The following is a 26,804-nucleotide window of genomic DNA, read 5'->3' on the forward strand; positions in this document are numbered from 1 at the left end:
TCTCAGCCCCCAGGTTTTGCGGTGCGCAGTAGCAGGCTGCCGGAGAGGTCAGAGCATGCAGGGGGCGGGGCTTAGTACCGGGGAGAGAGGATGTGCTGAGCTGCCCCTTCACCTGTTTGTGTTTGTGACACGCAATGCTGCCCCTTCAGCTGTTTGTGTGTGACACAAAATGCTGCCCCTGCTGCGTGTTTTTGTGTCTATGTGACACACAATGCTGCCTCTCCTCCTGCGGCCGGAAAGTCCGGGACAGGAGCGTGTTTCCGGGGGACAGATGTGAACGGTGCACACGGACACACTGGCGAGACAGGAAGGACGAGTGAGAGGGCAAAGGTGAGAGAGGGGTAAAAGTGTGTGTGTGAGAGAGAGGGGGGTAAATAAGTGTGTGTGTGTGTGTGTTTGTGTGTGTGTGTGTGTGTGTGTGTGTGTGTGTGTGTGTGTGTGTGTGTGTGTGTGTGTGTGTGTGTGTGTGTGTGTGTGTGTGTGTGTGTGGTGTTAAAATGGCAGCTGAAGGACAAAAGATGTTAAATCCAGCAACGAAAAAGTTAACCAGCAATAGGCCAGGCAGTAAGCTGCAGGTACCCTTGGGCAGGAGAAGGGTTTAAAGGGATGCCTCAGGCTGTACATGACAAGTGAGATAATCCTATTTTATTCATGCTGCCTTCCCATGGCGAGGGGGGGGTTGGCTGCTGACATGTGAGGGGGGGGGTGGGCTGCTGACATGTGAGGGGGGGGTGGGCTGCTGACATGTGAGGGGGGGGCTGCTGACATGTGAGGGGGGGGGTGGGCTGCTGACATGTGAGGGGGGGGTGGGCTGCTGACATGTGAGGGGGGGGTGGGCTGCTGACATGTGAGGGGGTGGTGGGCTGCTGACATGTGAGGTGGGGGTGGGCTGCTGACATCTGAGTGCTGTGAGAGCTGTGTCCTGTGAGAGCTGTGTGCTGTGAGCTGTGTGTAGTGAGAGTGTGTGCAGTGTGCAGTGTGTGCAGTGAGAGTGTGTGCTGTGTGCAGTGTGCAGTGTGAGCAGTGTGTGCAGTGAGAGTGTGTGCAGTGAGAGTTTCTGCAGTGTGCAGTGTGTGCAGTGTGTGCAGTGTGAGCAGCTGTGTGCAGTGTGCAGTGTGCAGTGTGAGCAGTGAGAGTGTGTGCTGTGTGCAGTGTGAGCAGTGTGTGCAGTGAGAGTGTGTGCAGTGTGTGCAGTGAGCAGTGTGTGCAGTGAGAGTGTGTGTTGTGTGCAGTGTGCAGTGTGCAGTGTGAGCAGTGAGAGTGTGTGCTGTGTGCAGTGCGCAGTGTGTGCAGTGTGTGCAGTGAGAGTGTGTGCAGTGTGCAGTGTGAGCAGTGAGAGTTTGTGCTGTGTGCAGTGTGCAGTGTGAGCAGTAAGCAGTGTGTGCAGTGTGCAGTGTGTGCAGTGTGTGCAGTGTGTGCAGTGTGAGCAGTGAGTGCAGTGAGAGTGTGTGCAGTGTGTGCAGTGTGCAAAAAAAACGGGAGCCACGGGAAAACCGCGTTATAACCGAATCGCGTTATAACGGGTCGCGTTATAACGGGGTTTACCTGTAATGTATAAGGTTGCGAGAGTAAAATTATTTCTAAGTCCAGCGTCAGTACAATTGAAGCAACCCTGGAAATTAACCTAAGCATTATTTGAAGAAACTTTTATTAAAACGTCTTATAGGAAGGTCTAGGAGCTCTGAAAATGAACGTGCGCATCTTTTCAGTAGATCCTAGGGGATGAGGGACTTAGAAGAATTTTGTATGATTTTTATTAACATGGTGTGTACAGGAATACCCCGGTTTAAGGACACTCACTTTAAGTACACTCGCGAGTAAGTACATATCGCTCAATAGGCAAACGGCAGCTCGCGCATGCGCCTGTCAGCACGTCCTGAACAGCAATACCGGCTCCCTACCTGTACCGAAGCTGTGCGCTAGCGGGGAGACTATAGAGCCTGTTACAAATGCGTTATTTACATCAATTATGCACGTATATGACGATTGCAGTACAGTGCATGCATCGATAAGTGGGAAAAAGGTAGTGCTTCACTTTAAGTACATTTTCGCTTTACATACATGCTCCGGTCCCATTGTGTACGTTAATGCGGGGTATGCCTGTAACAGTGTATATGTATATGCCCTGTATATGAACTGGGGAATTTCCAAGTCTGTGGTTCTGAGAGACCAAATGGCCATCAGGCTTGGTGCCACTGTGTCTGGTCGGGTCCCGGACTTGAAAGTCTCAGAGATGCCAAGGTGTAAGGGCGGGCGGAGTACCGGAGTTACACTCAAGTACCCATGTCCTGACATGAATAAGGGCTATCCGGCAACCATTTGCCCATCCCCAGACTGAGGAGCCTGGCACGATGGGGTGTTCAATATGCTAAGTGGCAGAGGTGCCAGGTTGGCGCAGGCCCCTTAGCAGAATTAAAATCAGTGCCCGCCCGGCTTCAGAGTACCGTCAACTCTGTGATAGGCTGGTAGGAAAATTCCCACGCGCTGATTGGCTGTAGCGTTTTGTGAATGGGACTCAAACTCCTATAAGAAACCTAGCAGCCAATCAGGTCATGAGATTCTAAGTGCCAAGACAGCAGTGGCAGATTTGAATTGACCAAAAGATGCTCAGAGAGAAATAGACGCGAGCCGGCTTCAGAAGTTTCAAGGCGAGAAAAGTCCCATTTTCGGGGCCAAGTTCTCAGAATAGAACGTAGCGGTTGCGTCTGGAACTACAAGCCGAAAAGAGTACCAGGACGTTTAGTACTCTCTTCTGCTCAAGGGATTTTGGCATCTCCGGAGCAGATACAGCGATGGCGTCTGGTAACGCATGCCGAGTTGAGTGCCAGGACTTTTGCGGGTATATCCCGGTCAACCAAAGACTTTGTTTTAAGGACTATCTGAGCTAGGAAAGGTTAATTTTTTAGCCCAGATCCCCCAGTAAGTGTGTTTCCCTCTGTATAATTGTAATCCACTGTGTGTACGTCTGTTTCAATGGAATAAATGCCAATTTGTTTTACTCAATGAATGATCTCGGTTTAAAGGATTAATAGCCTGGTCTCCAGTGACAATCATAAACCTGGGATCTAGCGTTATTAGCTCTAGTGATATATAACCAGCACTTTATAACCAATGGTATACCTCTGTCTAGCCTAGCATGACTGGCTTCTATTGATGGAACTTATAGAGACCTTCTATATGTGATAATATTTGAGTGATTAAGTGATTGAACAAAGACATGGTTTATCTCTTTACTGGAAATATACCATCTCATTTATTTTAACATGCTTAGTGATAGATGTTTTGCCAACACTAAATAAATGTTACGTTTTACAGTATATAATGTGGTGTGCAGTCAAGTGAGTTTCTTTTGAGGGGCTATATTGAATAGCCCCTCACTTTCTTTTCACTGCTATAGGAGTCCTCGATTGATTTGTTCAGAAAACATTGTGTTACTGGTCCTCCCAGCAGTAAAGTGAATAACTACAACGTTACACAATGGTGCTAAGCCTCAGGGCACACAGTCTGATCAATTAATGGTATTAAATGTGTTCTGAGGCCTTGCACTGTTTAGAAACAAAAAAGAGATGTATATTACAAGGGCCATTTGAAAGTCTTAGGCCACGCTTATAGTGCTGGCAACGGCGACGTGACCGAGGACGTCACCCATCGCCTTTAGCGAAAGTTATAATTTGTTTTTTAGCGACGTCGCTGGCGACAAGGCCAGTGACGTCACGAAGTGGACGGGCAGTGCAATCTGATTGGTTTAGAGACAGTCATGTGGCAACTGTCTCTAAAAAATCAAATTTAACCGGCTTCCAAATTTTTGGTCGCGACGTCGCTCGTTGCCGTCGCACTTACAATAAGTGCTTGCGACGGAGTCAATGTACTTGTTTCAGAGCGACGTTGCATTGCCGTCGCAAGGCACTATAAGCGCAGCCTTAAAGAGGTTGCAGGTTCCTAAGACCTTTGCAATTTTGTTCACATTTTATGTCAATGTAAAGTGAAGGAGAGTATTGCCGATAACGTGATAATGTTCCATTGTGTATTTTTGCTTTGTGCTGCATTGTAAAAATGTAACAGATAGTTTAACAGTGCATACTGCTCTATTCCAGTTTTATTTGAATTCTTTCATTCCTCTGACACATTATTGCATTTCACTGCAACTTTCCAATAAAATGCTAAAACTGTTTGTCACGGGAGACCAGGAATTTACACCTTTATACCAGGATCATATCACTGAGCAAAACCAAGAAGTAAAACACTTGCTGGGGGTCTTGGCTACAAAACTAATCTTCCTTAGTTGATAGAGCACACAGAACAAGGTCTTTAGGTTGACCTGGAGTTACCCGCAAAAGTCCTAGAACTCAATTTGGCATAAGATACCAAACGTATCTCTTCTGGAGCTGCAAAACCCCTTGACCGGGACAAAGCACGCAACGTTCTGGTACTCTTTTTGACGTGTAGTTCCAGCTGCGACCGCTACGTTCTCTTTTCAGAACTTGGCCCCGAAAAGTGGGACTTTCTTGCCTTGAAATTTCTGATGCCTGCTCGCGTCTATTTCTCCAAGAGCATCTTTTGGTGAATTCAAATTTGCCGCTGCTGTCTTGACGCTTAGAATCTGAAATCCGGATTGGCTGCCGGGTTTCTTATAGTATTTCAGATTCATTCACGAAATACTGCAACTAATCCGAGCCTGGGAACTTTAAAACCAGCCAATCAGAGAGCTGGCAGTCTTCCAAAGCCGGGCAAGCGGTTCTTCTGAATGCAACGAGGGCATGCGTGAGTTTGTCACCCTAGCCACTTGTTATTCAGAAGCCACCAGCTGGGTTAGGTGCCTCCAAGTCTGGGAAGGCAAATGCTGGCCACGATGGCTGGCAATCCCAGAGCTGTAGCTCCATCCTTTAAGGAAACCTAATTTTCTTGAGAATCAAAAAACGCTTAGGCACACTCCCAGGGCTGTATCTCTTTTCTTTACTGAAACTAGGACTTAGGTTTCATAAAACTCCTCGCAACTTAATATACAGTTGGAGAAAACCCCTAGAATCTCTATACTGATTCTGGGGTACCTGGGCATATGCTGGGGAACCCTCACCAATTTAGGGACCCTTGACTATACCCACGATACACCAATCCCTATGCCCCCCTTTTACCTTTCTTGTCTGTGCTGAAGTAGGGAAACCTGGCGGTGAGACGCGTAACTGTTTTCAAGGGAGGATTTTGACTGGACTGATGTGTCTATATTTCCCCGGGAATATAACCTGATTACCAGGCACATTTTTGGGGTAACCAGCAACTCTGGGCCCTGTCTACCTAGACACAATCTGACAACACTTTAACCGCAAACCACCCCTTGAAACTCATAGCCTGAGAATCTTCACTGGTAGCACTCCAGGAAAGGTAAACCCCCCTTAAATTCTTTATTGACATACAATTACATTAATTGCAGGTACAATACACAGGCTGAAGAGCTGACACTCTAAAACCTGAGATAGGGCTCAGAGATAACCAGCCGGGCATAATACCTTTATTGATGGCCTGGTTACCCCTTCACCATCACACTGTTGTCATGATTCGTTTTCTTATGTTAATCCCACACATTCAGTAACAAGGGTCAGCAAGCCCGTTTTGTGATTTTGGTTTACTTACTTATCACTGTGGGAACAGAAATGTTCCTTTGTTCAGAAAGTTGAGCACTTGGCCGTTCAAGCAATCAAGTTGAGTAAAAAAACTCAGTATGACTCTAGCTACTGTAACAACTGCAAAACCACTTCAAAGCTGTCCTAAAATACTGTTATTTACTGGCATTTTCTTTCTTTTAGAGAGGAAGCAGTAAAATGGCAGAACTGCATAAAATATGAACACATTATCTGTGTGCAGATGTATGTAGCAAGATTCACTGTTGTTTTTGGCAAAATATGTTGGAATACTGTATACTGCAGTATGTTGCACCGGCACTGCCACTGGTCCCATGGAGACTGTGATATTCGCAGTTATACCAGGATTAATTGTGTTATCACTAGGAACAATAAGGCTGCTCTAACATGTATTTTATCTTCACAGATCAACTAGAAAAAGAATAAAACACAGTGTTTCCACTTATACCACACCTTTAACAGTTAGGTATACTTACATAGATTCCTGTTTGAATACATGATTCTGCTCCAGTGCATTCAATAGTGATCTCTGGCATGCAACCAAGCAAGTCTTTCACCTTCAGGGCCGTGTCCTCTGGTGACTCATTGGTAACTTGAAGAATAAAATCTGCCCCCACTTCTTTGGCCTTTTCTAGTCGTGGGGAAGATAAGTCTGGAGAGAAAGCCCACACTGGCATTTGTCACAGAAAAAACAGCAGGGATTTTATGTACAGTATGAAGTGAGAGTATATTCAGGAGAATGACAGATAGTTAACATTTCTCTGTATCACTTGGAGTGTAAGCCTTTCTGAGCAAAAATATCCTGTGCATAAATTAATAATAATAATAACAACAATATTATAGTGATACACTGTACTTTAAATTGTTTATATGTTTACACTTTAATGTGCTGCTTAACTGTACAGGTAGTCCTCGTTATACAACGTTTCACTTTACAACGAATGGCATATCCAACGCTTTACAATGCTAAGGGCCATTTTTCAACGCCGGAATGCGTTATCCAACGCTCACCGCCACTGATTAACATGGGACTCACTTTACAACGGTTTCACTATCGAACGCTACTTCCAGGACTGCCTGTACATGATTTATTAAAATAAAATAAATGAATAAAACATTTGAGATATGTGTGTTTTTTTACTCGCTGACTTGATGTAGTCAAGTACTGCAATTTGCAATAAACAAAAAGAAAAAAAAATAGAAAAATCACAAAATTCCCAAAGTATTACTTATTTTCCCTTTCCATCAAACCCGTAACATACAGTTTAATACAAACAATTGCAAGAAAAAGTTTGTGACCCCCAATAATAACTACAGAAATTTTATAGTTTCTCCATGATAAACTTCTTGAATCAAAACAAGTATTTTCTTAAATATCCAATAGGTTTTACATTAACAAATTCCATGTCTTTTTAAACAAATTATGTATGAATTAGATAAGCAAAGAGTAGTTAAGAGTCAGGGTATGTGCAAAAGTAAGTAAAACCCTTGTTTTATCAGCTAAATTAAAGGGGATAATTAGAATCAGGTGTTTAAAGAATTGGGTAGATCTTTAGGTGCGAGTTTGGAAGGCCCCACCCTATGTAAAGATCAGAAACTTTGTGAGTTTGGTCTTCACCATACAGGTGTATGGAAACATCCTCCAACAATCAAAATAAATCTGAGGACATCAGAAAAGAAGTTATTGATGCTCATCAGTCTAGAAAGGGTTACAAAGCCATTTCTAAGGATTTGGGGCTCCACCAATCTACAATCGACAGGTAGTCTACAAATAGAGAAAGTTCAAGGCCACAGTCCATCTACCCAAGAGCAGTTGCCGTGCCAAAATCTCTCCAAGAATAAACCAGAAAATCATCCAGAAAGTCACAAAGAACTCCAGAGTAACATCCAAGGATCTGCCGGCCACTCTCACCTTGGCTAATGTGAATGTTCATAACTCAACTATCAGAAAAAGACTGAATAAGAATGATGTTCATTGGAATGATAGTGTCATGAGAGAGGGGATTTGGCCTGGGATTAAAGGGGTTAAACCCCATTTGGCCACCCCCTACTCTCACTTGGGAAGCAAGGGGTTAACTGGACAGGGGTCCAGTAATGTGTTTTTACCTTACTTCAGTATCCAACTGTTTATTCCCCTGTATAAAATGTATTGTCTCATCCTGGTGTTTGCACTCACACATACACTAGGGTTGATGCGGGAGGGAAGGGGTTAATGTTAATTTAGTGATTATAGCCCTCTGTTCCCTTTTCCTGCCTTTTAAGGCTCCACTTTGCAGCTTTCCATAGGTTTCCATAGGACTCCATGCGTTCTAATGGCAGTAGCGGTTTTGGACCTGTTTTCCAGCGATGACAAGCAGGTGGCGTCCGAGAGGAGGAGCGGCGGTTTCCCATTGTAAGTCAATGGGCTCATTGACTTCAATGGAGATTCCTCGACACCGGCCTCGAGGAAAAGGTTGGCAGCCATCCAAACCGCAGACCGCAAAAGCGGATACAATGTCTTTGAAAAGAGTTTAATCACTTCGGTCAAGTTCAATGACAATTGGCGTGGGAATCTTAGGTTCTAGGGCACCTGGGAATAAAATTCTTGTTGCCCCTAGCCCCTAGGAACCCCCACACACGACCCCCACTGGGTCCAGGAATGAGGGACCCCCGTAAGGGGTCGAGCGGAGGAGGGTCGCGCCATTGACTTCAATGGCGGAGCGGAGGTCCCATTGAATCCAATGGTGGCGTGCACTCATGCATTGTCTATGGCGGCGCCGGCCATTGATTCCAATGGGGAAAAACCGCGTGGCGTAAAAACGGCTAAGTGTGAAATGGTGAAAAATGTACGTCCATATCTCCGGTTCTGGAATGACCAGAGAGATGGGATTTGGGTGGCATGTAGCCAAGGTTCCGGCTTTAATGCATGACTATTCCCAGCCCTCTCCGACCAACCAGACAGAGTGTGGGCGAATGTAAAGATTTGTGGTTTTTCTCATAGACTTCAATGGCGGCGGTTTCTCCATTGAAAGTCTATGTCGGGAAACCCCATTGATGGCAACGGCGTAGCCCACCATTCAACGCTATGGCGGCGGACCCCGTTGATTTCAATGGGGAAAAAGTGAAAAGCCGAGATTCATTTTTAAAGGGACGAATCCTGTATTTTAAAAATGTTTTAAAGTGCATTTCTGTATCTCCAGTTCTGGAGGTCGCAGAGAGTTGAAATTTGGCCACTATGTAGAGTCACTGTAGGCATTAAAAACTTGCAATTTACGACCCACTGAGCCCACCAGAACGGAACTTATTAATATGTGAAGCTATTAAAGTGTATATGGTATTTTGGATCTGCTCTGAAAATGCAGACCCCCATCTGCTATGCTAATAGGTCAGGAAGGGCAGGTGGATGGTTTAGCATACGCCCTCTGATCAAAGATTAACTGCCCTGACAGTTTATACTAGGGCCAGGAACAAAGAAGTTGAGTGTTTTGCAAGTGTCCTAATTCACACCTGCAGGGGAAGAAGAATCTACTTCAAATAGATTTTGATAGCCAGCTCGGCGCCTAGGTTTAACGAGATGGGTTTGAGATGGTATAAAAATGGGGCTCAGCCTATGCTCTATGTTCTTCGTGTCTGTGTGATTTTCAAGATTGCTGTATGAACTGCCAGTCCAGATGTCTGACTGTTTCATCATTCCATCTTAAGTGTCTATATTTTGTCTGTTATTTGTATAATCTCGTGTGTTCACCTTTTTCAAGGAATAAATTATATTTTATCATATCTCAGCCGTGTTCACTTCAACCCAGGTATTTTTGGTGTATTATTATAGCCTGTCATAAAGTTACCGTCACAGATAGCTAGGAGGAAAACACTGCTGTCTAAAAGGAAATTTCTGCCCATCTGAATTTCGCCAAAGATCACATAGATGATCCACAAGACTTCTGGAACAATGTTCACTGAACAAATGAGTCAAAGGAAGATCTTTTTGGCCTCAATGAGAAACGTTATGTATGGCGAAAACTGCGTTTGAACAGAAGAACCTCATCCCAACTGTCAAGCATGGTGGTGGGAGTGTGATGGTTTGGGGCAGCTTTTTTTTTTTTTTGTACCACAAATTTTATTGGATTATAGAACAGCATACATAAAATGTTACATCTTGTATATCTGACAATATCAATATAAGTCATAACGCACAGAACATAAAATACAGGGGGGTGAGGGGTGTCTTCCTCATCCATTCTACCCTTTTCTGTACCGACTGTAGCAGCCCCCTCTGTCTTGATTATGAATTATGTGAAACCCAGTGACTTGGAAAGGCGCTTAACAGCTATAAATGTGATAAAACAATAAAAGTTGGTGAAAATGAAAAAAAAAAAAAAAAAGTTGGTGAAACTGAAAAATTCTCTCAACCTTCCAGGGAATATGCACTGATTCCCTTACAACAGTTTAGGATCCAGGGAAAGAAGGGAGCAGTATCCTCAGGAACACTCAGAAAAAAATACAAAAATAATCATGGTGCAGTATTATAATAAATGTGGGTCAAACTGTGAAACTTGGCTCTTGTAGATAACCTACTTACAAAATGTAAGATTCAAAATAGCAGGTTTGTTTTTAAAGATGGGTCTTTGGGCACCTCAGTTTAGGACCGCAGCATACAACAGCATACATCAGTAAGGGCTGGTGGCAGGCAGGATGATGTTTTCACATCGGCATCAGCTCCCAATCAGTCATATGCAATCATACAGAGATGAAGGGAAACAATAGTGTTTTACCAGATAACACCAGATTTTATCAGAGAAATGTGTAAGAAATGTACTCACAATATATTAAATGAGCACATTCACATAGGGGTTTCTTTAGGCAGTAGATTAACGGCTCGGCAGATGAAAAAAGTCCGAGTTAACGAGCATATACATTTGGATGCCTCCCAGATTGCCAATGAGTTGGTCATTGATAGATTTAAGAATCTGTTTTGGGGCCCAAATTAAGTTGTGTAACTCCAATGGCGCGCACACTTCTTTCTCCAATGGCACCCAGCTTTTAAGGCTAGGGTCAACATGCCATTGGGAAATTTGACATAATTTTGCCACTTTGTAATAGTGGCTGAGGGTGCGGGGTGATCCGTCCTTCACCTGGGGTTCAGTTTCCCCCACCTCTGACCTGGCCCCTTACAGTATGTAGTTCCATCTGTAGCCTTGCCTGCCTACTTGACCCTCCTTATCTGACTAAGTGATTTTTTTGACCAAACAGTATATGATGGTGACTGATTACCACTTCAGACATTTTTTATTCATTTTTAACAGGGTGTATGTATATACATGTTTTACTTTGATTTTATGTGTATGCACATGCTGTTCCCATTACTCATGCACTTGGTAATAATTCTTATGATCTTTACTCTTGATTTGCTATCTATAGGTAATTCCTCTTTTTTGGGGGATTATATGGGATCCTGTGCTGTGGACATCTGTGGTCATACATTACAGCTATCTCCTAAATGGATTTGCTATCTTCTGGTGCACGAATGCCCATTAGGAGGACTCATCCCCTTCTGTCTATCACGTGATGCTGATCATCTGCCTGCTGCTGAGCCCCTGTATGAACTATGACTTTACATCGCAGGATCCATGATGGTTAATGCGCATGCGCAGCCCTAGAAGAGCTTCAAACAGAAAGATAGTGGTTCAAGCTGCCTGAATGGGACTCCTGCATTTGCACTGGCGTCATGGCACGCACATCGGCAACACCAGCTGTTTCGAATACATTTGATGCACTTATAACGTGAGCTGATGACGTCATCCTGCCTTTAAAACTCTCTCCGATCTGTGCAGTGATTTACAGATGCCCATGCAGATTGAGAGGAACAGGAGCTTTTGAACTTACTGTATATGCAGAGTATCTGTGGTTTGCTTTTTGTTCATATTATTGATTGTGGATACTTGTTCTGCTCTCTCTGGGGATTATTTATACCAACTGCCATATAGCATAGTTTACTTTTCTCCGTATTTGTGTGGGGGCTGTTTAGTTTTATTTGGGGCTTGATATTGTCTCTGTGGGTTGTGGGGACAGGGAAGTACCCCTCTGTTCCTTTGGAGCGAGGGGCGACGGGCCTGACGAAGGGGTGTTCCCCAAAACATTGCCCCCCTGTTGTTCCCCTCAGTATACATATATATTGCTATTGCACTTTAGCAGTTGTAGGGTGTGTTGTTATATTATTGGTTCTTTTTGTGTTTATATTATATTACATTTTGCTTTTTGGAATTATTCCATCTTTTATTTCTAGTGAGTGCTAGATAGTTGTAGATTAGTGTGTATTATTGTTAGAGGAGTTGGGTCCTCTTTTGTCCTTGGCACCCTGCACGAGAACTAGTTTTTGTGTGTGCTGTTTATCTATTTTGTTGTTCTGTAGGATAACAAGCAAGGTACCTCTAGCACCTGGCTAATGTTGGTCTTTGCAAAATCTTTTCCCTTACTCTCTGGCTTTTGTATCTCCAGATAAACTTTGAGATCAAAGATTGAAGAGAAAATATATCCTTCCATACTACTGGTCTGAAATAGGTAAAGGATACAGGGAAGTAGATTCATCTTAATACAGTAAACCTTGGGCAGAGAGGTGAGAGGCTGTGACAGTGTCAATATAACTTCATCCGCATAAAGCGCCACTTTGTGTTTGGTTATTTATTTGCATTCCAGATATATCTGGGTTGTTCCGAATCTGTGTGGCTAAGGGTTCCATGCATAAGGCGAACAATAAGGGTGATAACGGACATCCCTGTCTCATACCACTCCAGATCATGAAAAGTTCAGATGGAAAGCCCTGATGTATTACTCTTGCTACCGGGTTTGAATACTGTGCTGTGATTGCTTTCAAAATTCTACCCCTGAAACCAAAAGCTCCAAGCGTAGCATAAAAATACGGCCAGTCTATTCCGTCAAATGCAATTTCTGCATCTAGACTCAGAACCATCCACCGGATCTTTTTAGTGTTAGCGACTTCAATCAGATCAAATATTCACCTTGTGTTATCGGCCACTTGACTACCTTTAATAAATCCTACCTGATCCGGGTGAATCAGTCTAGGGAGAATATGACTCAACCTATTAGCTAACATTTTAGAATAGATTTTAATGTCTGAGTTTATTAAGGAAATGTGCCTATAGCTTTTACAATTTGTTGGGTATTTGCCGTGCTTATTGTAACGCGTAGCTCACCACAAACGAAGAGCGATTGCGGTGCTGAGGTAGGGAATTGAGTAACCCCAACCCACAGCCACGCGGGTGCGCCTAGGATGCAGAGTTGTCGTTCAAGCCAAGTCAGGATTGGAGATGTGAGAGTAGTGGGGTACTTGCCAGATTCAGGAGAGGAGAGTTGCGAATCGTCGGGGTGCGTAGCCAGGTTCAGGATTGGAGAGTATCGGATCGTCGGAGTACTTAGCCAAGGTCAGGAATGGAGACAGGAGAACGGTCGTACAAGCCAGATCAGGAGTGGAGAGAAGCAGAGTCCAAGGTACTAGCAGGGTTCAGGCAACAAGAGGTTAACAGGCAGGCAAGGCAAAGTCTCAGGAACTAGAATGCAGCAAGGCACGGCGTCACACAAGACTATGCTCAGCAAAGGTAGGATGCAACAGGAAGGTATAAATAGGAGGAGCCTCCAATAGCAAGCCAGGGCGGAACCAGGAAGTAAGAATCCAATAGGCTGCTGGTGCACACAGGTGTGCCCTATGATGCAGGCTGATCAGGAATGGAGGCGGGACCGATTGCGCGCCGACCCACGCGCATCACGGAGGTCAAGGGGCGAAGCATAGGCCGCACGTCACTCCCACGCCGGTCCTGTCCGTCATTAGTGCGGGTGCGGGGCTTGCACCGCGCGTCAGCAGGGAGGCTGGACGAACGCAAACGTCGTGCGTCAGAGCGGGGGGCAGGGCCAGGATCCACGGATGCAGGGACAGATCGCGCATGATGCGGGCGCGAGTAACTGGACCGGACGAGTGCGCATCCTGGGTATCCGTTGCAGAAGGCCCAGCAAGGTGAGGAGATGGTCCACGGCCGCCAGGATGGCAATTCCTCACATTTATATATTAAGAAGATGGATGCTTGTAGCATCTGTTCTGGGAATGAGGCTCCCACTAGCACTGCATTAAACATTCGGAAAAGGTGGGGGGGCCAGTAATTTGACAAACTTTTTGTAATATAGGTTGGAAAAACCATGAGGGCCTGATGCTTTGGATGATTTCAAATGCTTGACCAGCTCTTCCATAGTAAAATCTTTTTGTAATTCCTCTCTCTCCCTACCCAGACCAGGCAGAGCTTGACTCGTATTAACATTATGCATGACCATTTCTCCATCATATTTAAGTGATGCATTACGCACGAGTGGGGCTCTTACTAAGGTGATTTATTCTGATCACAGCAGTGTGTATTCCTGTTGGGTTGCAGCAGTGTTAACTATTAAGTGTGGTCAGTGTTCTTCTATGTGGTATTTTACCTACTGATACTTACTATTCTGCAATTGAGTCAGGTGAAGTGATTCTGCAGGGTTTAATCTGCTTGGAATTCTCCTCATTTAGATATTTTCTATGGGAATGAATAATACTATATAAAGGTCCAATTAACCCCTGTCATCACCTGACTGCTCCTTATTTGCCCATTAGGGGATCTTTTTAGTTTATGTATAATAGTTGTAATTTTATGCATTTCGCCGGGTTTTATTTTGTATTAAAGTTGTCACTATTGTCTGTTTTACCATAGAATAGCTCAGTGGTTCTTCTTCCTGTTGGTCTACATCAATTGAGTATATTATTGGTACCAGTTAATTTAACTGGCACTTAAAGTTACATATTAGACTAAGGAATGAGTGCAGTTGTGAGGGACTTTTGTGACCTCTCTTGGTCACTTTGTGTGTTTTTGCAGTCCACATTGCTCCCACATTCCAGCTCTATCAGTCTTTCTTCCGGGGCTTTAAAAAAAAAAAAAAACCTCTAGCAGCTCAATTGAACTCCTCGCAGATATTGTCTTCAGGATTATGCCTTATTCCATATATCTTTACTTTCTCCTTTTGCCTCTTTCTACACCACCTCGTCCTCCTAACCTGATTCATCTACCTATCCTCCTTGGCCACTACTCTTCCATCTCTCTGCCCTTCTATTACTTTTCCCTTTCGTCTTACCTTCCCTCCTATGTCGCTCTTCTGTCACCTCCAAACCCATCATGGTTAGACCTCTAGGCCTCTCCTCTCCGGTATCGTGAATTCCCAGTCCCTCTCTGTATAGGGTAAAACCCCAATGTGGCCGTACAGGCACGGTCTTCTCCCCCCTGTCCTCCACTGAGGGGCTCCCTCTCATTGATAAGCTGATCGGCCTAAGGCCCAGGTAGTAGGCCTCTTTCGCTTTACCCCTAATCTCCCATATAGGGCCTGCTCCACCTGGTGGACCAACCACCGTTAAACCTCTACTTAGCTACCCTATACATCTAGCAAACCTCCCACCTTACCCCTCTATGTCTCCCGGTCCCCTCAGCCCAGCATCCACTATGTGATTATTTCAAACAGATCTCCCACCCCTCAAACTGCGTGTCACTTTCCTCCCCTCCCCTCCACCACCTTCACCCGCACATCTAACTTCCCTAGCCTCCAAATTCTCTCTTGCTTCTAGGGCCCTTCATGTCGGCCACCCGACAACTCGCTGTCTCACAGTTGGAGGGAACCTGTCATAAAGACGGGTGGATACCTCATCTTCCGCCATCATAACAGCCAACGGCCTCCCCTGGGATGCTCCAAAAGTGATCAGCGAAAGCGTTCAAAGGCCCCCGGAGGCGGGTCCCCTCACCTGTCCTTACCACCACATGTCCTGCCCGCCTCCTCCGTTCCTCTTCATCAGCTCGCCCGGTCACCGCAGACCCTCACAGTCGCCAGAACAACCCAGCAGGAATGCGTGATGCCTCTGTCTTCTTGGATCGCCTTCTCGGGTCCTTCGATGCGTCCTATCCTCAGCTGGGCCGAATCTGCTCCTTCCCGAACACCTCCACAGCAGGTCTCCGCTCCGATTCCGCCATCTGCAGCCTCAAACACCTGCACAGCAGGTCTCCGCTCCGATTCCGCCATCTGCAGCCTCCTGCTCTTGATCCCGAAAAGAAGATCTGAACTTGACTCCTGGGTAAGTAAACTTAAATGGGGCTATTGGAGAGAAATCATTTTTTTAGCTTAGGTGTGAACCCAAGTGACTTAGAATGGCGCTGAACAACAGTGATGGTGAAAAATAAAGTGAAAAATAAATAAAGTGGATTGTAAGGTGAAACGGAATTGATTCTCAACCTTCACAGGGAATATGTACAGATTCCCTTAAAGACAATGTGGTATCCAGGGTAGGAAGGGAGCGATGGTTTCAGGAACACCCCAAAAGAAAAGATAAAAAATGATGGTACAGCAAGTTTACACAATATTGGTGCAGGTAAGTCTTGGCTCTAATGAATTGCCTACTTACAACAGGTAAGTGTTAAAACAGCAGTAACAGGGAACAGGATAGATGATGGTTCAGGAGAGCTCCCACTCGAGTTGATATTCATGGAAGACAAGGAGAGACCATAGTGTAGATCAAAAGTATCAAATTTATAAGTTAAAAGCATATAAGAAATGTACTTACAATAACTACATAGGTAATGTACACATAAGAGTTTACTTGAGGCAGTAGAGATGCCGGAACAGATGGGATGCTTGCGACTTCACTTCCAAGTTACCCCCGTCGGATCGCGATGGATGGCGTCTGACGTCACGTCCGGTCAGGGACTGATGACTTCCGGTAGAGCAAACCAGGAAGCGGGCAGCAAGACGGCACAGCGAACTCGGCGCCTTCAGTTCTGGAGCAGTTGTACAGGCGTTTGAAGGCGCTACGCGTTTCGCTGTGCTAACGACAGCTTCCTAAGGAGCAGAATAAGCTTAGGTGTGACATGTACCCTTGTCTCTTTAACCGCTTAATTGGTATCAATTAGCCGCCATTTCTTCCGTGCCCCGCGTTGAGGACCTCACTCCAGGACGGCTCGGGAGAGGACGCCTCGTCAGTCCGGTGAGTAAAGTTGGTCTTTAATTCCATTTTTATAGGAAACTTGCCCCTTCATCCAGATACTTTATGGTGAAGGCTCTGCCACCTTTCAAAACCATTAGCCCAAAGGGAAAAGCCCACCGATACCGCACACCATTTTCTCGTAGCAGTTTGGTGATGGGTTGCAGATTTCGGCGCCTTCCCAGCGTGATGGGGGAAATATCTTGATAGATCTGCATGGATATTCCTTCAAAGGTTATAGAGCTGGTGTTCCTAGTTATTTGGCATAGGGAATCTTTGATTTTGAAAAAGTGGAACCGCATAATGATGTCCCTTGGAGGATCATCTGGTTGTGGACTAGCCTGTAGGGCCCTATGGCATCTGTCAAGATGTAATTCAGCCTCAGTCTTATCAGGGAAAAAGGCCCCACGGGCTGAAACGCGTAAGAGGATCCGCCAGACTCTTTTACCCTGATGTTTGAATAAATCGTGTGCTTCATCACCATTGCCTGCTGCGGTTTCATTTTGGGCTGCGCGCCGTTCTTGCCTCCCACGGGGGGAGTGTCTTCACGTCTTATCAGGGAGGACTGTCAGCCATTTTTATATAAATTCTTCTATATCTGTTATAGATCCAGGTACCCCTCGGATTCTAATATTGTTCCTTCTGTCCTGATTTTCAGTCACCTTGTCTGTCTGCAATATCTGTGACCTGCTTCTTAAGGTAGGTGTTTGTTTTTTCAATCTTGCGAACAGCTTTGATTATAGCATCTAGTTTAGATTCAAGCTCATCAGTGCAAACCCCAATGTTGGTAATTTATTTTCTCCAGTCCTGAATCCCTGCATAGAAGAGGGATTTGGGGTCGCAGAACAGCTTCTTAAGGTCAGAGTTTATGTCACTTTTTGTGACCATTTATGTTTCCAGTCTTATACTCCTCTCCCTCCCCGATTCTCTTTCAGAGTCAGAACCGTAACAAGAGGCAGTTGCTGTGGGTCTGCCCTCTCGCACCATTTCAGTTTATTTTAAAGTAGTTAGTTAGGTCCGGTGAAGGCCTCTTCCTCAGAGACCTTGTGGACATCCAGGGGTAATCCAGAATTGAAAGTTATGGTTTTGGCTGGGATCGCTTTATTTTCTAAGTTGTTTTAGTACTTTAGATTGCTAGAGCTAAGCGCAGCTATTGAACTATGCCACCATACCCGCCGCTGTGCATGCGCCTCCTCGGTTTGGGGCTGCTTTGCTGCATCAGGATCTGGACGTCTTGCTATCATTGACACAACCATGAATTCTGCATTGTCTCAGAAGATTCAGAGGAGAATGTCACAGCATCCATCTGTGAGCTAAAGCGAAAGTTGGTCATGCAGCAAGACAATGATCCTAAACATATAAGCAGATCTCCACATTAGTTCCTAAAGGGATAGTCCTTTAAATTGAAGGTTATCTAGTCCTTTTAGCCCAAGAGGTTTCATCACTGACAAAATCCATCTTCTATATCTGATATTCGAACTATCTTACCTCTAACTATATTATTTATTTTACTCTATGGCAATTAACATCAATAATATATGAAAATCTTTAGTCTAGATAGTGAGTAGTCTACAGTATGTCTCAAGATCTTTGAATACATTTTTTTAATATATTTTATTTCAATCGCTTATATTTAGATCTCCAAATATATATAATCTTTAATTTATTTGATATTTTTTATCAATCTTTAGATTTACAATTTTCTATTAACCAGTACAATCATATTAGATTTAATAACAGCATTGGTTTTGATTGATCTACATATGTATAAACATTTAATGGTGTAACTATTTTCAAAATGGGTCAAGTTTTGACCTAAATAAACTAGCTTGATTTTAATTTACTATATCACTATGGATTCGATCGTAGTTGCAATTACATTTGCAAACATTAATAACAAACAGCAGTGCATTTGTAATGCACTGGGCTGTTCGTTTGCCTTGAACTTAGATTTTCTAATGCTCCCAGCTAATTTTGGAATTGCCTGAACCTGTTTGAATTTGGTTCTTGGTAAGATCGTGAGACTATTTAAAATGACTTCCTGAGACAGCCAATCAACCCCTGAGAAAGTCACTCACGTGACGAAATGCGTCGGGACGTTGGCTGACGTTACCGCGTTATGGAGTCAGTGTGAGGAGGTCTGAATTTTCTCTGCATGAGAGGAAGATACCGCGGACGCTGGATTTAATCAATTGTTGCATGCTGTTGAATTTACCTGCCTACATATGGTCCCTATCTTGGAAGGTGAAATCACCAGGTGATACGCAAGAATGGACCAAAGGCCTGCTTTTCTTGTGCCCAGCTGCCCAGCTCCTGGCTCCCATATGGTGATGTCATCCGTTTTAGAGATTATCTCTCACATGCCTGTTTTCTTTTTGAAGTGAAACTTCCTTAGTGGCACCTCATTCGTGATGGGGCAAAAATGGATTGTGGAGACAGAAATGAAACGGATGTGACGTCAGTGCTGGCAGTTGAGGCCGGGCTGTGTTCTGGCTCAGCCCGACCCCAACACTGACATCCCACCCGCTCCACAAATCAGATGCGGCGGCGGCGATAGCCGCCAGCGCCGCTCCTAATGGCCACCGCACCCCCCACACAGCTGCTGACATGCGGCGCCGCCACCGCCGGCCGCCGCTCCTAACGGCCGCCATACATCCGCTGCAATGGCGCGCATGCGCACAACTAATGGCGACTACGGCCTTCTGCGCATGCGCAGAAGCGGCTGGCAGCGGCTCCGTTCCCCCAACACGTCCTCTGCCAGGCCGCGCATGCGCAGTAGTCATGGGGACGCTGGGGAAAGACGCATGCGGCTGCCAGCGGCGCCGTTCCCCCCACACGCCCCAGCACGGTAGTCATGGCGACACTCAAGACGCCACGGCTCTCATAGGGACACTGCAGCCCACACTGCTCCAGGCCCTGATCTCCTGCGGCCTCACCTCTCCTCCCGGTGCATGCCCGTGACCCTGCAGGCCTCCCCTGGCCGCTGCCTGTGGGATGAGCCGCTGCGGGTCAGTCTCAGGCCTGAGCTCCGGGCAGGAGGTGACTGGTGAGGGCGGGGAGACCTTCACCTCCCTGGGCCGGTACCGGGGCGGGGAGCTGGAGCTGAGCCTCTCCCCGTCCCTGCAGGGCAGCAGCTTCTGTGGGGTAGAGCCCGAGGGGCTCCTGTGGTCCCTGCAGCCGTGGACTCCCTTCAGGAGGCTGCTCCGGAGGGATGTGCAGACTAGCCGTCCGGCCGCCTGCTGGTCACGGCCGCCTAGGAGAGGAGCTTCATGTGGGAGGGGGTGACACGGAGCCCGGTGCGGGAGGGAAGGGTCCGGAGCAGCCTCTTCCTGCCGCCCGGTGAGTGCGTGCCTAGACTGGGGAGATGGGGTGTATCATTAGGGGGAGGGCAGGGGGTATTGGTGTGGCTATATCATTTGGGGTGGGGGACAGGGGTTATTCGGGTGTATCATTAGGGGGAGGGCAAGGGGTATTGGGGTGGGAATCATGGAGCTGTATTGGGGATGAATAGGTTAGGGGGATGTGTGAGGTGCAGGGGGGCTGCGCATACGTCACACGGTCACACGCACGCACACGGTCACACACACGCACGCACATGGTCACGCACACACGCACATGGTCACGCACACACGCATATGATCACGCACACACGCACAGTCATACGCACACACACACAGTCACACGCACACACACACACACTCACACGCACACACACAGTCACATGCACACAGTCACACGCGCACACAGTCACACGCACGCGCACACAGTCACACGCACGCGCACACAGTTACACGCACGCGCACACAGTCACACGCACGCGCACACAGTCACACGCACGCGCACACAGTCAGTCGCGCACACAGTCAGTCGCGCACACAGTCAGTCGCGCACACAGTCAGTCGCGCACACAGTCCGTCGTGTGCACACGCACTGTCACGCGCACCGTGCACTGTCACGCGCACAGTCACACGCAGTCACACAGTAACACGCACAGTCACACGCACAGTTAGTCACACACACACACACGAGGAATTCACGCTTAGTGCAAATACAAGGGATGTGTACGCATGTTCTAAGTCAAATTTATTTGCGTTTTGTCAATGAAATTGTATTTTGATTTTTAATTAAAACATCACCAATACAAATACAATTTCTGTGACAAAAGTCAAAGAAGTTTCACTTACTATGCGCGTGCACAGCACACACAGCTTTTTTTATCTGTTGTGAGTGCAGGTCCAACAGACCCTGTTTTCTCTCCTTTTACTAATAAATACATACGTTAAGAGATTTATTGCGCTTCTTTTTGTTTTTTCTGTGTAGGTCATTTGTGGTTTGCTAAACCACTAAGGAGCTGCAGCGGTTTCCATAAGAATCACTTAGCTGGGACTGGATTTCTCTAAATTCACTGGACATTTTCAATTCCTGGGACCATCAGTTGATCTGGTAAGCCGTAGAGCTCCGAACCTGAGAGACAAATTGGTTCGGAGCCATTACAGTGCAGAGGGGGTTACCCACTTTCTCTCCAGGAAAATGACACCTGGATTCCTGGCCTGTAGAACTTGTTCTGCGTGCCAATATATGAGTAATACTTCTATCTTCTCAAACTCACAGAGATCAAGGACATTTAATATCAGAGTACCTCTTAATTGTAAGATTAAGGCAGTCATATACCATCTATCGAGCCCATGTTCTAAAATTTACATTGGCATGACGACGCGGGAACTTCGTTTCTGCGTCCTTGAACACGTCAGAAACATTAAAAATGCAGACCATGACCACAGTAAGGGTAAAAAACTTACTACTGTGGCGAGACATTTCAGGAGCTTTCATGACTTAAAATGTGGAATTCATTACCCATGGAGACTGTGATGGCAGATACAATAGATTTGTTCAAAAAAAGGTTGGACATCTTTTTAGATGGGAAAGGTATACAGGGATATACCAAATAAGTATACATGGGAAGGAAAAAGCTGAGGTATTAAACAAATTCTTTGCCTCTGTGTTTACCAGGGAAGGATCAAGTTCAATAGTAGCGCCACAGGAGGAAGCCACAACCTCCATATTAATGACCAATTGGTTAACTGAGGAAGAAGTTCATAAGCGACTTGAAAAAAATTAAAGTAAATAAGGCACCTGGCCCCGATGGCATACATCCAAGAGTTCTCAAGGAGTTAAGCTCAGTAATAGCAAAACCATTATATTTAATATTCAAGGACTCCATTTCCACAAGCTCAGTACCACAAGATTGGCGTAAAGCAGATGTGGTGCCTATATTTAAAAAGGGAGCTAGATCACACCCGGGGAATTACAGACCTGTAAGCCTGACTTCAATAGTAGGGAACCTACTTGAAAATTTAATACGGGATAATATTCAGGAATACCTAATGGAAAACAAAATTATTAGTAATAGTCAGCATGGATTTATGAAGGATTGATCTTGCCAAACTAACCTTATTAGTTTCTTTGAGGAGGTAAGTAGGAATTTAGACCAAGGTAATGCAGTTGATGTGGTCTACTTAGATTTTGCAAAGGCTTTTGATACGGTTTCACACAAGAGGTTGGTGTACAAAATAAAGAAAATTGGACTCAGTAATAATATATGCACCTGGATTGAAAACTGGTTAAAGGACAGACAACAGAGGGTTGTCATAAATGGAACTTTTTCAGGTTGGGCTAAAGTCGTGAGTGGAGTACCTCAAGGATCGGTACTGGGACCCCTGCTTTTTAACTTGAGGATGGGATCGAGAGCAAAGTCTCCATCTTTGCTGATGATACTAAATTGTGTAAGGTAATAGAATCAGAGCAGGATGTAATTTCTCTTCAGAAGGACTTGGAGAGACTGGAAACGTGGGCAGGTAAATGGCAAATGAGGTTTAATACAGATAAATGTAAGGTTATGCATTTGGGAGGCAAGAATAAAAAGGCGACTTACAAATTAAATGGATATATATTGGGGGAATCCTTGATGGAGAAGGATTTAGGAGTGCTTGTAGACAGCAGGCTTAGCAATAGTGCCCAATGTCATGCAGTAGCTGCAAAGGCAAACAAGATCTTCTCTTGCATCAAACGGGCAATGGATGGAAGGGAAGTAAACATAATTATGCCCCTTTACAAAGCATTAGTAAGACCACACCTTGAATATGGAGTACAATTTTGGGCACCAATCCTAAGAAAAGACATTATGCAACTAGAGAGAGTGCAGAGAAGAGCCACCAAATTAATAAAGGGGATGGACATTCTAACTTATGAGGAGAGGCTAGCTAAATTAGATTTATTTACATTAGAAAAGAGGCGTCTAAGAGGGGATATAATAACTATATACAAATATATTCAGGGACAATACAAGGAGCTTTCAAAAGAACCATTCATCCCACGGGCAGTACAAAGGACTCGGGGCCATCCCTTAAGGTTGGAGGAAAGGAAATTTCACCAGCAACAAAGGAAAGGGTTCTTTACAGTAAGGGCAGTTAAAATGTGGAATTCATTACCCATGGAGACTGTGATGGCAGATACAATAGATTTGTTCAAAAAAAGGTTGGACATCTTTTTAGATGGGAAAGGTATAAAAGGGATATACCAAATAAGTATACATGGGAAGGATGTTGATCCAGGGATTAATCCGACTGCCAATTCTTGGAGTCAGGAAGGAATTCATTTTTCCCCTTAATGGGGTTTTTGTTTGCCTTCCTCTGGATCAATAAGTAAGTATAGATATAGAATAAAGTATCTGTTGTCTAAATTTAGCATAGGTTGAACTTGATGGACGTACGTCTTTTTTCAACCTCATCAACTATGTAACTATGTAACTATGTAACTATGTAACACTGCTAATTTCTATCCACAAAGTCTCTACATTTTCATCATTCCCTTCATAAACATCATCCCTTATAATAGGTTTTAGATCCGGTTTAACATATAAACATACTCCACCTCCCCTTCTATTTGTTCGATCCTTCCGAAAAAGGGAATAACCCTCTGAATTAACTGTCCAGTCATGAGTTTCATCCCACCATGTTTCAGTAATGCCTATAATATCATACTGCTCCCTTGCAGCTATTAATTCAAGCTCCCCCATTTTATCTGTCAGGCTTCTTGCATTAGCAAGCATGCATTTAAGTTTTTTTTCAGCCTGTACTATTATCTTATCTGCTCCTTCCTTTCTGCGCCCACTTGGTTTAGTCTTTAGAAGTTTTCTAGTATTATCTGTATTTACTATTGGTGTCTCACTGCTTGTCAATCTCGCCCTTGCCCCCATTCTACCTCCATACCACCTTGTATCCTCATCTATTCCATTTAGTTCATTATCTGTTTCATTCCCCTCCATCCTAGTTTAAAAACTCCTCCAACCTTTTTAGCATTCTCCCCCCTAGCACAGAAGATCCCTCTTCATTGAGGTGCAATCCGTCCCTAGAATATAGATGGCACTTCTCAGAAAAGGAGTCCCAGTGCTCTAAAAACCCAAACCCCTCCTTCCTGCACCACTTTCTTAGCCATGCATTTACCTCCCTGATCTCTGACTGTCTCCCTGCGGTAGCGCATGGCACTGGTATTTCAGAAAATACTACCTTGGAGGTCCTTGCCTTAAGCTTTTGGCCTAGATCCCTGTAATCATTTTTTAGGACCCTCCATCTTTCTCTAACTTTGTCATTGGTGCCAACGTGTACCAAGACTGCCGGGTCAATCCCAGCCCCCCCAACAATCTGTCTACCCGATCCGCAATGTGCCGAACCCGAGCACCCGGGAGACAACAAACTGTTCGGTTCATGCGGTCACGGCAACAGATTGCCCTATCTACCTTCCTAATAATGGAGTCCCATACCACCACAATCTTTCTTTGCATCTGAGCATCCCGAGTCCTCACTGTGCTGGAGGAACTATTCCCCTGGCTTCTAGAGGAATTAGTCTCCCCCAGCCTTGCCATTTCTGCCCCGACATTCCCAATATCTTCACTCAACACGGCAAATCTATTGGGATGTGTCAGTCAGAAATGACCTGCCTCTCCCTATTGCCCCTGCTTCCCCTTCTAACTGTCACCCAGCTACCTACCTGCTCCTCATTAATGGCAACCAAGCTACCTACCTGCTCCTCACTAACAGCACCACCATCTGCACCACTAGTCGAAGCAAGGGCCTGCTCAGTGAGCTCTAATTCCCTTTCAAGATTGCCAATGTCCCTCAATATTGCAATTTGCATCTTCAGATCAGCAATCTCTGATTCTAAAGAGACCACCCGCTCACACCTCTCACAGCGGTATGCTCCTTGGAACAGCTGCTCCAAGTGCACATACATGTGGCAAGATGTGCATTGAGTGGCATTTTCAATCCTGCTCATTCTAGCAACTATGAAGTTTAGAAGTACTAACAGTAAATTGTACTTCAATATACTATACCTTGTTTAACCGCTTCCTTGTTCAAACTGCTTCTGATTCTAACTGCACACACTTTAAACAACCAGCACTTCAAATCAACCACACGGATCAGTCAGTACACGCGAGCTCAGGATTCGTTAGAAGCCTATGTTTAAATAGGGACACCCACCAGGTAAGACAAATTACCTGTGTCTTGTGTTTATAAAGTGAATATAATACTCATGGATAGATACAATAAAGATAGGATGCTTGCTCATATGGAAGAAGAATAGCTGACAAAAGTCAACAATATTATAAAAAAAGCTTTGTTTAATCAGTATTAAAGTATATTCTTACCACTTATTACAACTTGTGAAGCTCCCATCATCTTCGCCACAAGAAGAGAAACCAGCCCAATAGGCCCTAAAAAACACAAAGGTTTTCAGAGCTCTATTCCAATACAAGAACGATAATATGGACATGACGCTGCATTTTGATTAAGAACATACATTTAGAAAAATGCGTTTAACCATACCTGCCCCACAAATGAAGACTTTGCTTCCAAGAGTTACCCCAGCTCTTCTGCATGCGTGAATCCCTACAGAAAGAGGTTCTATAAGAGCCCCTTCCTCAAATGTTACATTTTCCGGAAGCCTGCAAATAACACAGAAAGAGTTTTGAGACTGACGTACGTGTACTGTACAGTACTGTGGGAAACAAGCTCAGTGCTGGTCAAGGAAGGGAATTATACTGTATATAGTGGTGTGTGCAGTAGCATAGCTAGGGTAGCACCTATTTGGGCAAGATCTGATAAAAAAATAATAATAATTAGACCCTTGTGTTGCCTCAATTCATTTTGACACACAACTTTGCTGGGCTTGTTGGTGATCGGCAACCTTTATCTGCCAATTAACGCCAAGAAAAATAAAGTTGTGCCTTAAAATGTATTGCGGCAGCGCGATTACTGACTTTGCTTGGTGCTTTAACCACTGGGCAAGTACAGGCTAAGCCCCTCGGTGTATGGGAGTCCAATCTGGAAAAACCAGCACGGGAAACCAGATAGACTACTGTGTGAGCATCTGACATCCTGCCAGTGGGCTAGGTGAATTTTCTACATTTGTCTGTATGGGATTCCAAGCCACTTGGGAAATCCAGATGATCGCCTCCCTAATGAGATACATAATATGTTCCTCTTTGTATTTAGCATTTAGTCTAGCATCTAAACAGAAACAAGAGTTACATATTACCAGACGTGATACAAGTCAGGATTTGCATTTCCTGACACAGTTGAAACATACACAATTTGCCAAGCCCTGAACAAGAAGGTTGCAAGAAGTTTGAACAAGTGTGTGGTTACGGTTCAGCATTTCCAGGGGAACATGGAGTCAGTCAGGTGGCTCTTAATCTGAATACTTAATATCTGCTATATTCCATGCATACACATTGCAAGTCTCTTCATATTCACACATTACTTACTTATAGCAGAAATTGGCATTGTGTGTGTAATATCTGCATAAATTCCCATCATCAGGTGGAGTAGCACAGAAGAAAATGGTAGGAGACAAATTATACCGCCCAGTCTTACAGAATTCATCTGTTTCTCGTGGAACACCAGGTTCAATAGCTACCCTGTCACCTGAAAAGAACGAGCAAATGATATCTTTATCTGATTTTATTATTCAAGTGTATGGTAGGTTAGCTTTTTTCTTTCCCGTGTGGATCACACCAACACATTATTAAGGAAACCCATAAAGCCATTTGAAGTGGTAGAAGAGACACCACAAGACAACCA

General features: G+C 44.8%; 1 protein-coding gene across 1 annotated transcript in view; it reads right to left on the minus strand.

The window, feature by feature from the left end:
* SORD (sorbitol dehydrogenase) overlaps positions 1 to 26,804 on the minus strand; it is a 65,759-nt gene that overhangs the window by 5,385 nt on the left and 33,570 nt on the right. The window contains exons 5-8 of the mRNA XM_075576123.1: positions 26,489 to 26,648; positions 25,548 to 25,666; positions 25,370 to 25,435; positions 6,113 to 6,288 (exon numbers count right to left, since the gene is read on the minus strand). Coding sequence (XP_075432238.1) covers positions 6,113 to 6,288; positions 25,370 to 25,435; positions 25,548 to 25,666; positions 26,489 to 26,648 — 521 coding nt within the window. The remainder of the gene's footprint in view (positions 1 to 6,112; positions 6,289 to 25,369; positions 25,436 to 25,547; positions 25,667 to 26,488; positions 26,649 to 26,804) is intronic.

The sequence above is a fragment of the Ascaphus truei genome, chromosome 18 (genome assembly GCF_040206685.1).
Source record: "Ascaphus truei isolate aAscTru1 chromosome 18, aAscTru1.hap1, whole genome shotgun sequence".
Lineage (NCBI taxonomy): Eukaryota > Metazoa > Chordata > Amphibia > Anura > Ascaphidae > Ascaphus > Ascaphus truei.